Consider the following 14,980-nt stretch of genomic DNA (forward strand, 5'->3'; position numbering starts at 1 on the left):
TAATACAGTAATACCTATTATGTCTATAAATTTATGACTCATTTCACTTTTGTCATCAATATATCTTGTTCATAAATATTCGGTAGGAACAAATCACGATAACACTGAACAAAACTTGAAAACTATTCTATTAAATCTTCAAAAAATTATTATTTTAATTTTATTATCATGCTTGTTATCAATTATAAAATTACTATGAAGTGAATTATTATAAATTATCGTGATGTACAACTTAAATGTTTTACGAATGTAAATATAAAGTTATTTATTAAAGATTTACATTGTAAATAATAATAAATATGTCTGTATAATACTATTCTACAAAAAATGAATGTTATCTAAGTTTTATAAAATTTACTTAATAACATGCCATTTTATTAAAAGTTAAAACTCATAATTATTCAAATAAGACATAATAGCATTTAATAACAATAACCGGGGAATAGTACAAAACAGCGGTAAAACACGATTGTGTACGATTTTTATCTGCAACTTTGAAGTACTGATTTGAACTAATAGAACGTACAATTTAAAATGTGCAAATTAATTCTGAAAAAGAACCGGTCTACTTTAAAAACTCCGATTTGGGAAAATGGTTAAAACTTTTTTTTCGGATTACCATTTTTACCTTTTCAAGATATCTTAAATGTGTTTGGTGAACTAATATCAATTTGTACCGATTTAAATATTGAGTGTTTGTTTTCAGACTACATTTTAAGTACATACGTGAAGAATGTATAGAATGATTGTTTATTTCCATCGGAAATTTGGGCACAAGAGCGAATCCGAAGATCCCCAGTAAATATTCAACTATAATATAATTGCTATAATAACTATAATTTTGATTTGTTACATTTTTTTTCAAGTACCTACGACAAATGGATCCGAAAGTTTTTATTGAACTTATAACGCTCAATTCCATAGCTCCCATCCTTCTGTCCGTGTAATTATTTCAATTATTTTAAAAGAAACGCAAGAAGAAACATGTACAAAAATGCAATCAGTATTTAAAGGTCGGATTAAAAATATGGAATATATTATGCTGATTTAATTCGTATAAATGAAACCACGAAAGAATATAATAAGTACAAAATTCATAAAAATATTATAACATATTTGTCAAAAATTAGTTATTTAAGCGGTACCGGAGTATACAATTTTAAATTGAATACACTTTTACAATTCATTATTTTAACCTTTTATTATTTTTTAAATATTTTAACAAGTCATTTTTAAAAAATTTAATTTTTATTGATCACTAATAAAAACTTGAATGTGGCAACGTTAGACATCAAATCATACGCAATTTTTTAACTTTTGGGGTATATATAAAGTTAATTATTTAACGTACGCAATCATGTTCCCAAAAAGGTGTATCATATGCAATCGTGTGATACGCCAAAACAGATGTTCATTTTATAAAAAAATATTAGTTAACTCATCTGAGAAGTTTCGATGTATTCACATGATATGACGTCTATTGTAAAATGTAAATTATAGTTTTTTATCATTTTGTAATATATACTGCCGTTTCAAAAATATTAAGGTCACTCTAGGTAACTACCATTGTATTACTATCGTCGTTAAAATTGACACTTACGTTTATTGATTGTCATTGTTACTAATAATTCTACAATCAAATTAATTTAGATACCTACACTGGTTACACTGAATATTAATTTCATATTTTAAATTATGAACGGAGCGATGAATGTATTGAAATATTTTATAATAATGTGTGTATTATTTTTTTGAATCGTTTTGAGTAGCAAATTTGATCTAATTGGTATTTTATTGGGTCAACATTAAAAATTTGGTACACAAATGCATGGATAAAATTTTTTCTATACGCATTTGAACTTAGTATTTTAAACAAAATTTGCAAACTATTTTGTAGTTAGAAATTCATTTTTTTTTTAAATCTTTTATTTAAAAGTTTAAAACAATATTCCTCATAGCCAGTTCATATATACTAAAGCTAAAAATCTATTAAATAAATAAACATAATTTTTTAACAAATGTAATTAATTATTCAAATTTGGACAAAATTACATATTTTAATGATGAAAAAAAAAATGTTAATTATACTGTTAAAATTCGAAAATATTATTAAAACTTAAAACTTATAAATAAATTATGAATTTTACTTTACGCAATCAAATTTTTAAAATATGCAGATTAATTTAATACATATTACTTATTATACTATGAACCTATGTACACAATTTTATAATTAGGTGATATTGACTCATAAGTTAATGAAAATAATATAATATGTTATATATTTATAAAATTATTATAATAATTTAATATTAACAATATAATGTTAGTGAAATAATATTTTCAGAAAAAATAAAAATCAACCTACTGTAATACTTATAGCAAATTTACTTGATAATAAAGGCCGACACCTCGTCTCCGATCGTTTTTCGTGTATAATTATATACATTGAATCAAAATTTAATACATTTATTACAATGACTCACTCATTATTTATTACACAGCAGAGCAGTATCCATTTGCTTTTTTTTTTAATTTCATTCAAAGACTAGAGCTACAACTGAAAATAAAATCGATGTATGCGAGATGGGTCTTGAGGATTTATTTATGAATCCAATGAGATTTATATACAATGTAAAATAATAGTATTATATGAATTGAATATTTAATTTCAAACTATCATGTCATTTGTGATATTTATACATATATGTATTGCTGTATCATAACAAATAAAAAAAAAACAGTGTTAAATGATTTTTTTAAGATTATATTCATAACTTTATTATATTAACCGAATGAGTCTTATGGTTTTATCATGAAAACATTATTGTAGTGTCTACTGTTTAGAAAATAGATAACAAAAAATAGCAAATGTTTAAAAATTCAATCGAAAAGATGTACAGAAACCGCGAATGACCCTGTACTATTATTTTGCTACCATTATTTAAAAAAAAAAAAAAACATTAAATGATTTTATAATATTGTATAGTATTACTATCTGCCGGACGTTAATAATAATTCGTGTATCCAACAATCAGCGTATTAATATAAAAATTAAAATCGAAGGTTACACGGGAGCCCATGTTATGGCTCCGGGCGACCGCAAGGTATTATATACACATGTATTCTTGTATATTATTTATAGGTACTAAACATAAATGTATCGTACCATTCCAGACGACTGTAGTTGATCAATTTTGATTATGCACCTGCAAACATTGTAAGTACATGACATGCAAACTTGTATCGCATATAGGACGATTACGTCTTGATTTCTAAATAGTAATTTTATATCAGATGCTTCAATCCGATTTTGATGAAATTCATTATTATTATTATTATTATTATTATATTTTCATACAATATGAATTACTTATATAAAAAAACTTTATTGTTTATCGTTGTTATTTTTAAATGACAACATAATATATTTTATACAAAAAACTTGAGATAAAATTAGTAAAAATTATCTAAATAATATAATTTTCATCAAATTATTTATCAAAATAATGTTTTCAAAAAAAAAAAATAAATAAATAAATAAAAAAATTATCAAAATTGTCAGTGTTTAATGATCAAAAAATTAATTTGTGTAAGTTGTATAACGATGATGTTGAAAACTAATACACAATGAAAATAATGAATGATTGCTATATAACGCTACAAATAGTATAGAATCTAGGAAACAGTAGATACAAATACAAACACTATTTACAGCAACGGATGCCAAATGACTATTTTATACTCGGTGAGCCAAATTTATTTAGGGCCCGCGTGCTACTATAAAAAAAACTGATGGAAAGTTATGTTAGACCCACGCTTATCTACTTGAATGAGTAGCTAATTCGGAGTAGATAACCGTGGTTAGATCTTATAGTGTATACTAAGTAGTTATTGTGTAAGTTTCGTGACCCATACCTATAACATCATAATATTATTGATAATAAATAACAATTCATGAATTAATTAAATTCATAACCTTATAAGTTATAAGTTGATAAGTTGAAGTCTAGATCAAACTGCGTTATTAATACTGTTAGTATAGTGTGAGAGTAGTCTAAGTGATTGCTCATCACTCGTATGGATTGTATGGATTGTATTTGTTGGTTAGTATGGAAATTCATTCAAGATATCATATAAAAAGCACCTTCTCAATGACCCAGGTATGGGTTAAGATGCCAATTTCGTCGTCGGCCTAAAATACTTTTTATTATACAATTATACTATAAAACAAATGATCTCGAATCACCACGATATTATTACCCTGTGATCTATAGACATTAATTGTCTCATTTTCAGTCGGTTATTAAACTATTAATTAATAACTTTTCGTTTGCTTTATTGTATCTTAATTTATTTTATGTTTGTATGCGCCTACAAATCATATTATGCTATAATACTGCGTTAATACCATCGTCAGATGTTGGGTATTGTGGGGTTCATTAGCAATTAGTATTTTGGGGGATAATGTTTCAATATTTTGGTTTTTTTTTTGATAAAATATAATAAAACGCATCATATTATTCTTGTGTGCTCAAAAATATATATACGCACCTCCACAATATGTATATAAAATGAGTGCTTATATATTTTATCATACCTATATAGGTGCTCATGTAGAAACACATCGAACGCGTGTCTCCCGTGTAACGTGTTATAAATATAATGTGTGTAACCTTGGCGTAAGTATATATAAATGTCACAATGTCCGCCTACTCGTTTCTCGAGCACACACAACTTCGCCACCGCCGCGAAAACCGCGTGTCGAAGATTTATACACTGCGAGTATGATGTACCTATATATAATATAATAATACATAATATTATAATATACCATACGTACATAATATATATATATAACAGCCGAGTGGATACCTATTTATACACATTACACCGCGACACTGATACTATAATATACCTACCCACTATTATTATATACTCAAGTATGCGGATGTGCCGATGTGCGTCCAAACAATATCGCACAACGAATTACGTGTACCTTATAGATATATAATTTTTTTTTACGTCTTCTATATTATAATGTCACTTTTGTACATCACACTGCAGACTGTATAGTGTTATACACGTAATCATAAATTGTCGGTCGTCGTGGTCGTGGTCGTCATATTGTATAAACTAGTTACAATGGCGTAGTGATATGGAGTTATTTGATGACACGTCAAAATATTCCGGTCGTGATATATCCACGACAAAAAATCGCAGAGTCAAAATGTCCCACATAAATATTAATTCAAAACTTAAATAAAAATTATTATAAGTTATTCAGGCTTGTTCTAGTAAAATTAAAATTCGAGTGATTGGTATCGTTTGAACGGAAAATTGTTGTCCTTATCGAAAAAAATAGTTGATCGCCCCACTGATCTGTGAACACTGTTGAGTTAGTTAGATAGCATTATTAAAAATGAATTAAGTTATTTACTTTTCAGTCAAATAAAACAGTAATGCAATTATTCAATTTTGCTATATTTTTCAATAAGTAAAGTAATTTTATTACTTCCATGTTAAAAAAAAATTAATACACCGTGGATTTTAAATTTCTTTATTTTACTGGAAATATTGTATGAATGTAATTTGAAAAATATGTAAAAAAACGGGTTCTCAGTAGTTGATTCAATAAAGCACAGTGTAAGTTATATGTTTTTCAAAACATTGAAAACTGAATTGTGGCGAATAAAAATTTAAAATAATTATCTACCCATGATAATGGTTATTAATGTTTAATTGTACTATTATTTTTTCCAACTCATTTTTTTTTTAAATTATTTATAAGTATACAAAACAGGAACGCAATGTACGCATTGACAAAATAACATTATATTACATTTTTGTTGATTAGAAAATATTTTAACAACATTTCGTAACGCTTTACAAAGTAACGCTTCATTCTCGTTGTATGTGAATCACAACACTACATAATATAGACTATAGGTTGATAAAAGGCATAAGTATTTATGTTTTAAATTTATAAATTAAACGAATTTGTGACTTTATAGGCCTAGTTGCTATGTATATACTTATATATATATATATTATTATTATATAGGCATATGTAATCTGCCCAAAGTTGAAAAATAAAATATTAGTAAAAATACATTTTTAAAACTTCTAAAAATGTACTTATCTTGTTCCATAATGTATATTGAAAGAAAAAAAATCAAATTTAAAACGTAAGCAATTAGTACCACGTGATACGATAAAGTGAACGCTACATTGATAACGTTATACCTTTAATTTTATATTTTGTATAGGTTTATCTGGGAATCCATCAAGGTTTGAAATGTCTATATTCATATTAAGAATCATTTTATCTCTAATAATAAATATATAGTCGGTAATGATTTAATGTCATAAGTGGTATATGACATAGCCTTAAATCTTTATTTAGGCTGCAAGCTAGATTACGTTTCCGACCACTGTATGGCACGGGGGGGGGGGCAGAAATTCCGGTAACACAAACCGTGATCAATTATTATTCTTTTTTTTTTTTAATAATAATTTATTAATAACAGTCATGGTTTAAGAGGCATAAGATTGTCTAATATTTGCAATTTATGTACTTTATTTGGAGAAACAAATTTAGCCCGCAGCGGAAGCAGCTGCCCACCCTACCCGTCCCATTCGCATGTCAATGGTTATAGGAAAAAATACAACAATCTTAGGTACAACTTTTCCTAATCCGAATAATTGTTTGATATAAAGTATTTCGGGAAGAATAATAATATGTTTTATCTAAGTACCTACTCATCGAATAAAATTCGAAACCCATCAATAATAGAATTCTATTCTAATAATATAGTTATAATAGATGAATACAAAATTAAAAGGTCATTATTGACGTTTAAAAAAGATATAATTGCATATATGTATGTTTGACCTAGATGTGCATGATTCCGATAAATCTATCGGTTAATGTAGGTAGGTACGTAAATGGTAAATGTTACCAGACATTTTTTCACCGACATATAAGTAATAGTTCAAGGAACAAAGTGTTCCCTATCATTGAAATCTGTAAAATATATTACTTATGTAGGTACATTATACATTAACCAATAGTTACTTATTTCAGGCGAAAACGATCGGAGTTTCTTAGTTATGGTCAAAATAAAATAAATACGTAAATGTAATATTTAATAATTAACAATTTCGTTAAAGTTTAAAAAACTTATAAATAAAGATTTATAGCGCTTTTATTTTAACACATTTTTTTTTTTCTTCAAAATTATAGTAAATAATACACATTTTCATAATAATATGATTTTACAAAGTCATTATTAAAAATAGGGATAATAGTTTAATACAAATTTAACATAACTATATATATAGTTAAATTGAAATTGTATAGTATATGTACGTCAACATTTATTATCCGACACATTATTTTTATAATTGTCTATAGACTTTAAAGTTTTATACATTATTGCATAGACAGATAGAAAATAAGCTTTGTATCAGTGTTGTTTATGTTGCTTAATTAATATATAATGTACTTTTGCACTTCGTTTTGGGATATCCTTATTTGTCAAATCATTGCTTTTGAATGATCGATGTATGTCTTATGTTTTATCAGGCATTCGTTAGTTCATATGTTGTTCGTAACATGAGTACATAACATAATATATTATTCTTCTCCGTACATATTTTTGTTTTAATCATTTTAATAATAAATTAAAATGGCATTTACTAAAATTATACGGGAAAAAATGGTTATAGAAAATGGTCGTAATAATTGTATTTAATGACGTGGGTATTTCAAATCTTCACGGGACGATATAATAATATATTGGTACATTTTTGACGTATTATAATAAATATAAATAATACAGGTCATTTCATAATTTTTTTTTATATTGTTTTATAATTATTTTTTTTTTTACTTCTAATTTTCTCATATCCAAATAGCTACGTCTGAGCCCAGCTTGAGCGATACCGAGTTTCACTCCTTTAGGCCGCACTGTAAACACCAGTTTTTACTACTAAACGCTAGCAATATATTTTAATTACTTTATTAATATTAGTATATTACTTATATGTTATTAAACTTCGAAGAATACTAAGTATTAGATGAAATATTTAAAAAAAAACAATAAATATTTAATTATTTTTTTATTTTAACTACAGTTATAATATTAAACACTGTGTATAATAATGAGTTTACCTTACCGTAGGTACCTTAACTATTATTTTTAAAATTAACCGAGAGAAGCTATTTTTTCAAATGTACTATTTATCTAATAACATTTTTAAGTTTAAAATAACAGCTTTTTAACTTGACTTAAAATTCTGAATTCATAACTTATCTAGTTAATATCATCCTTTGCATATTAAATTGACACAATGATGAGGGATAGAATGCTGTAACTGTTTTTATTGTTGGTAGGTACTATTATTATTATTTTTTTTCGTTTGTTATAAGTAATAATTTTTATTACTTAATCCAGTAATTATTCTCACTAACGATATGCAATTGGAATTGTAATCTATTGAACGAGAGTAATTTTTCTTATGTATAAAGGCGCGTAACGCACGAACGCACGAATAAATAATAAATGTAATTCGTATAGTCGTACTATTAATCGATGATTAACACGTGGTAATTACCGATATTACCTACATTATTTATAAATATACATATATACATATTATACGAAATTGTTATTATATTTAGCGTTGTCACCGGCAGCGAAAAAAGCAGTAGCCACGTTCCTATACTTGCATAATATTATCTATACGACATGTTAGGTTCATGTGATATAATATGTCCAATGCAGCGCCGCTACCCGAGGGTAATCGTTCGTTTTTACAGACTACTCAACACCACCATTGCCGTAGCCAACGGCATAACAAGTTGCGGAGGGAGTACAACAATCACAACATTAAATTATAATAAGTACATTATTAGTAGGGTTCAGACTTTTATGCATTTGCATATTTTTACAAGTCGATTATTCTGTATGCTAATTTCTCAATATGCACAAATATGTTACGTGAAAGTGTGAATAAAAATAGGAATTATTTTAGAGCATATTAGCGCATATTTGAACATTTTAGAGATTTTAAGGTCATACTTGATCTTTTCGTAAAAATATGCATTATTGTTAATTTAAATGAGACTTAATATGTGCAATTTTGAAAAATTAAAGATTTCAATAAAAACTGCCAATTATTATATTAAAAGAATTAAAGATAAATTCATGTCTATACCTACTAATTTATTATTTTATCATATATATATTTTTATAATTGTATTAAATTCTGAACGGAGTGATGAATGTATTTATTTTACAATGATGTGTATTTATTTTTTTATTTATTTTTGCGCCTTTCATCACGTTTTGGAGTAGTAATAGTTACCTCTAGCCCCGATTTGAAAAGGAAAGCGAATCTAGTTGGTACGGGTCAAACGTAAAAAAATTCCAGTAGTTTTCATATGCATCAGGAAAAACCCTAAAAAACTAACAGAAAAACGAAAAATAATTTTCACGCATAACCAGTTTTTGACAAAATTGATTTTTTTTATTTTGCTGCAACTCAAAAACAAATCATTGTAAATATTTGAAATTTTTAAAAAATGTTTATATTAGTATCTTTTATACATTTACGATAAAGTTTTCAAAATATTTTGTATTTTTTTTAAGACAATCGAAATTTTCGATTTTTCTTAGTTGTTTTTTTGAAATGCCTATAAAAAAAAAATTGGCATCAATAAATCTTTAAAATTTAATACAAGGTTTATTATAAGTTGTACTTATCGTAGTAAAAAAAAAAAAACCAAAAATCGTTTGAAACAATTTTTGTTTATAAGCATTTAAAATTCAAATGTTATCAAAATATATCAAAATCGTGAAAATTTCCAAGGGATTTTGAAGTTGAAAATGTATAACATTTTTGTGATTTATACCTACGGTTAAAAAACCCGATACAAGGTTCTCCATAACTTTTTCTTCAAATAACTGTAAAAAAAAATTCTAGCGTCAATATAGAAATATATATAAGAAATCGCGTAAATAACGATACATTACAATTTAAATATAGGTAATAATATAATATATCCTAGAGTCTAGGACCTAGACTGACAAATCATCTCCATTCAGAATCGTTTTTCGTACACAATGATACGTGTCATTGCATTCAAATTTAACAGATCTATTACAGTGACATACTCCCTATCTCTACTATACAGCAGAGCGATACTCACTTGCCCGTCTTTTTTTTACTTGAATTTTATACTATCTATTTTAGAAATTATAATAATGTAATATTAAACGAATAAACTATGCTGTTACTTGTTATAACTAAACTTAAAGCCACACCATAAAATTCTCCCCCGTTGGATTTGAGTCACTCGCAAAGGCTTCAGATATAATATCGTTATAATAATATATTGAACTTATTAAGCAACTTGTCAGATACATTTTTATTATTATTTACCCATTCATAACAATCGAGACGCTACCAATAACCACCATTTTGTAACCTTGTAACTTTATTTATATTTAAAATTAAAGTATTATACGTGTGTGACCGATAAAGTTTATATAACATATTTTTAATTATTTAGGCCCTATTTCATACTAAAAATTTATAGTAATAAAAAGGCGCCAAGTAGGTAATATCGATATAATGTTGATCGGATTTTCCATAAAAATAATGTTATAAACATACTTTAAGTATTCTTACGTGTTACCAAGTACCTAAAATCTACTCATTACGTTAACCTAAGTTATAATTTTTTTGTTATTTCATGTTATTGTTTTATTCATAACTTTGTAACGGAAAATACTTTACATTATATGCTAACTTTTTATCGATGAGCTTTTATTATATAACAACAATCGTTAGTTGAAATGTGCGTCTATTAATTACAATGGGTGTGATAGCCGTGTGATTTATTTAAAATGTAAAATATGTTCTAGCTAAGAATATTATATGTTTTTTCTGTCACCAATAAATATGAAATATCCTGTAGGCTATTCATTTAAAAATATTTCAGTCTAAAATATAAAATCACTCTGTTTAGCATTTGTTCTTACATTAAACCTACCAATTTATTTTCGAACGAAAGCATCTGCGCTTACATTTATTTGAAAACAATCATATAAACAATAATTAAAGCCAACATAATTTTTAGCTTTAAATTATTTAAATTATTATATGTAATATTTAATTGAATGTTATTTGGTTATCGGCTTATACTTCAAAAATACGTTTATGAAAGATGAGAAAATACTGTACTAACGGAAACGATGTGAGTTATAATATAAAATAACAAAAATATAAACATTTAATATTCAATTAGCTCATGTGTTTCATATAATGGTTCGAACAAATATTTTATAAAAATTATAAAAGTTCGAGCATTTTAAAGTTGTATTGTTTTATATAACTCTAACTTACTTAAACATTAAAATATAAATAATATTAATAAAAGTCTATGAGATAATAAGCCCTAGATAATAGTATTACCTCTAAGTTTGATAATAGGTAAGTCGACTCTAATATTAACTGCATAAAATTAATTCTATTAAACGCAACTTTGCTATGTATTTCGTTCGTAAGACGAGACAACATATGCGGGTATGACGTCCTCTTAAAACCCAGCGATCCCGTTTCTCGGGTCGAACTTTTGTATATTAACTTTTATACTATATAATCATTTAAGCAACTGTAGGTATTATTTATAAAATAAAAGAAAACATTATACTATTGTACTTCACGAGTTGACATTGACTAAAATAATAAGTAAGTTTTATTACTACAACAGTGATCGTATAAAAAAAATGACCATCCTATAAAATACGTATCCAATTGATATTTTGGCCAATTTTTTTATTGACTTAAACTTTTAAAGAATTTCTATTTTATAATACACCGAATTTAGTTTAAACATAATAAAATTAGTGTAGTATTAAAATATTATGACCCAAAGTTCAAAATAGAGCGTTTTATCAAAAAATGTATCATCATAATATACAGTAGCGTACAAACAAACTAATTTCGCCGTAATCAAAATTATATGTCTATATGCTTTGTGTCACCTCGGCGTAAAATAATTATTTATCTTAGTTATATCCTATTGCCAGGAATATCAGTCACATTTTTTCAGAGCAATGTTACCACGGCAATACAAATGTTAAAATCAACGCGAGTACTTAATTTATACTATTAATTATTGATTAACAACGTAACGAAATAATAACTTTGTCGTCAAATAAAATAAAAATATTTGAACTTTTGCCATTTGACAGATTTTATATCAATTTATTTCAAAGAAAAATGCCTTATACTCCTATAAACAAGTGCGGTTTACCGAAGAATGTAGATATACGCTTGCAGCATAGGTTCTCCGACATTGGAACGAATCTATCACATACAACTAAGTTCAATAAAATAGAGTCATTGCGATTACTTCAGATGCATTATATGTTGACAGAAGAAAATGGAAATATGGATATTTTAAGGTTCGTGCAGTTTATGGACGTTTTTTTAGGAGTGAAAAACGTAGAAGCAATAGAAAAAATACATCTAATTAGTTGCAAGACAAACAACAAATACTTAACTGGGCCCGAATTTGTCAGTGTCTTGTCGCTGTTGTTAAAAGGAACCGTCTCCGACTTGGTTAAGTTTTGGTTTGAACTTTATACTGACAATATTAGAGAAAATTACAAACCTGGCGTATTGAAAATGGTCAAAGCGAACATCTCGGAGGACCGTCGAAAACCCAACATCGATTACGTTATGTATATAAACAAAAAAATAATATCCCCGGAAGACCACCGTAAATATGTGAACAATATTATCACCGGGTTAGAGTTATTGCGGTCAGTCCTTCCGGTGCCAACCAAAAAAGTGCTGTTTATGCTATTATTTACGAATAGAAAGTTTTACAATAGTTTGCGCAATGACATCGAAATTTGCAGAGGGTTTGATTCAAATAAATTGATCAGAATGCAAACTAAAATATCTAAAGTGATAACACTGCTAGCGCCTAGTAAGTCATAGCATATGTTTTTGAATTATTATGCTTATTCGATTAACCATCACAACACTCATATATATTGCCACATACAAAATGTATAAAATATATACGATTATATAATTTTTTATTTATTTTTTTCGATATTTTTAGTTGAGTCCTAAAGTTCTAAACGGTAATCGACAATGTTTAAATTCACGTTACAATATTATGAACACCATGCTAATCTATTTTGTTTTATTTTTTATTTTTATATTTTGTTTATTTACGGGAAAAATTTCCAAAAGTGTTTTATACTATTAATATCATGGAGCTGTTTTCAACAATGTTAATATATTTTTAAAAATATTTTATCTTGCATTCATTTTTGCTTTGAAATATATTATCGGTCGAAACTCAAAATTCTGGAATATTTTGTAAGATCGATGGAAGAAAACACGATTTAGTTTTTATATGAGAATTAGATTCTTATACTAGACGAACATTTTGCACTGCGAAGCGCTGCACTTCAATAAGTGTCTTAAATAAGTGTATTGTCTTTCTGTACAAAAAAAAGGGAGCTTGGTGACTAAAGTCCGTCTCGCTAATACTGCAAAAGTTGTTTCAAGTTAATTTTAGTAAGTTAAAACAAAAGGTGTGTATTATATTACTATATAATATCTAACTGTATCTGTAAACGTGTATAATACATTACAATGATAGCGTAGATTTGTAGGGCTGATAATAACATTTTAGATAGGAGAGGCTTAATTCGAATTCCTCATAAGGCTGGTATTTTGTTGTGTTTAGTACATTATATTTTATATTTATGTTACGTATATATCCACATTTATATGCACACAGAGCGATTATAAATTTTTCTGAAATTTTGAGGAGTGTGCAGTCCCCTCGATTTTTTCTGACTCCCGATACTTTATTAGTCTTTGGTGCCTAAATTTGAACGCAAAAACATATTTTTATATAATATATGATATGAAAAATATTTTGATTATTTTTGAAGATTTCGGTGAAACTGCATATTAATGGCATATTTCTCAATAAATTAATATAAAATATGTAGGTACATTTTATAAGATAATTGAAGTCAAGTTAAAATGTTTATTGATATTTTAACTCTGATTTTGGTAGAGATAAAATATGGGTATTCGAAATCAATAAAATAATAAATGGGGAAATAAGTGAATGACAAGACTTAGGAACTACCGGTTGAAGATTACTGCCTAAAACGTTTTCAAAGTAGGTATCTATAAAATTATGCTACGATATATTTATGGACATTGAAGTTTTAAAATCATAAGTCATCTTTTGTAACTTTATGTTGGTATTAATTAATAATTTCAGTCATTTCAAAACAATGCTTAATTTTAAATAACATTGCATTATAGATTATTAATTATATAAATATATAGAAATAAATATAGTGGTCTTATTTATTTGTATTTATTTCATATTAGGTGTTACAAGTGTTTGGTGTTTAATGTTAAATAATAATAGTAATAAATAAAATATAAATAAAATTATAAAATTAACTAATAATACTAATAAGTAAATGTTTTTATTAGCATTTTGCGTTTGTGTCGCACATAAATCCAACTCCTATTTATTACTTTAAAGTTACGATTATTAAATGTGTATTTATATGCTATTTATATCGGTGCATATTTTGTGTCTACCGGCAGTTTTTTCATTTCTAGTTCATTATTAGTCGTTTTCTAGTCTTCGTTAGTTACGAGAGATCAAACATATTATGTATAATCGTAAAATCTGAACAATTATAAATCAAAAATATTTTAAAAATAAAAACGTACTTATAACATTGTAATAACATAGGTATTCCCGTCTGGGGCTATCGTAAGACACTATAAATATACAGTGCTCTAACTTCAGTGTTTCTCAACCGCTACTGTAAGTACTTAATCCATTGATATAATTAAATGTTAATTAATTAGTATCTATCATTTACCGCGGTGGTGGTGCCCCTGCCAT

At 26.5% G+C, this 14,980-nt stretch overlaps 1 protein-coding gene across 1 annotated transcript; it reads left to right on the forward strand.

Moving 5' to 3' along the window:
- Positions 1 to 12,294: 12,294 nt before the first annotated feature.
- LOC113557742 lies at positions 12,295 to 13,020 on the forward strand. Its single transcript, XM_026963298.1, has one exon. It carries the CDS (start codon positions 12,295 to 12,297, stop codon positions 13,018 to 13,020), a length of 726 nt encoding a protein of 241 aa, XP_026819099.1.
- The last annotated feature ends 1,960 nt before the right edge of the window (positions 13,021 to 14,980 follow it).

The sequence above is a fragment of the Rhopalosiphum maidis genome, chromosome 3 (assembly GCF_003676215.2).
Source record: "Rhopalosiphum maidis isolate BTI-1 chromosome 3, ASM367621v3, whole genome shotgun sequence".
NCBI classification, from domain to species: Eukaryota; Metazoa; Arthropoda; class Insecta; order Hemiptera; family Aphididae; genus Rhopalosiphum; species Rhopalosiphum maidis.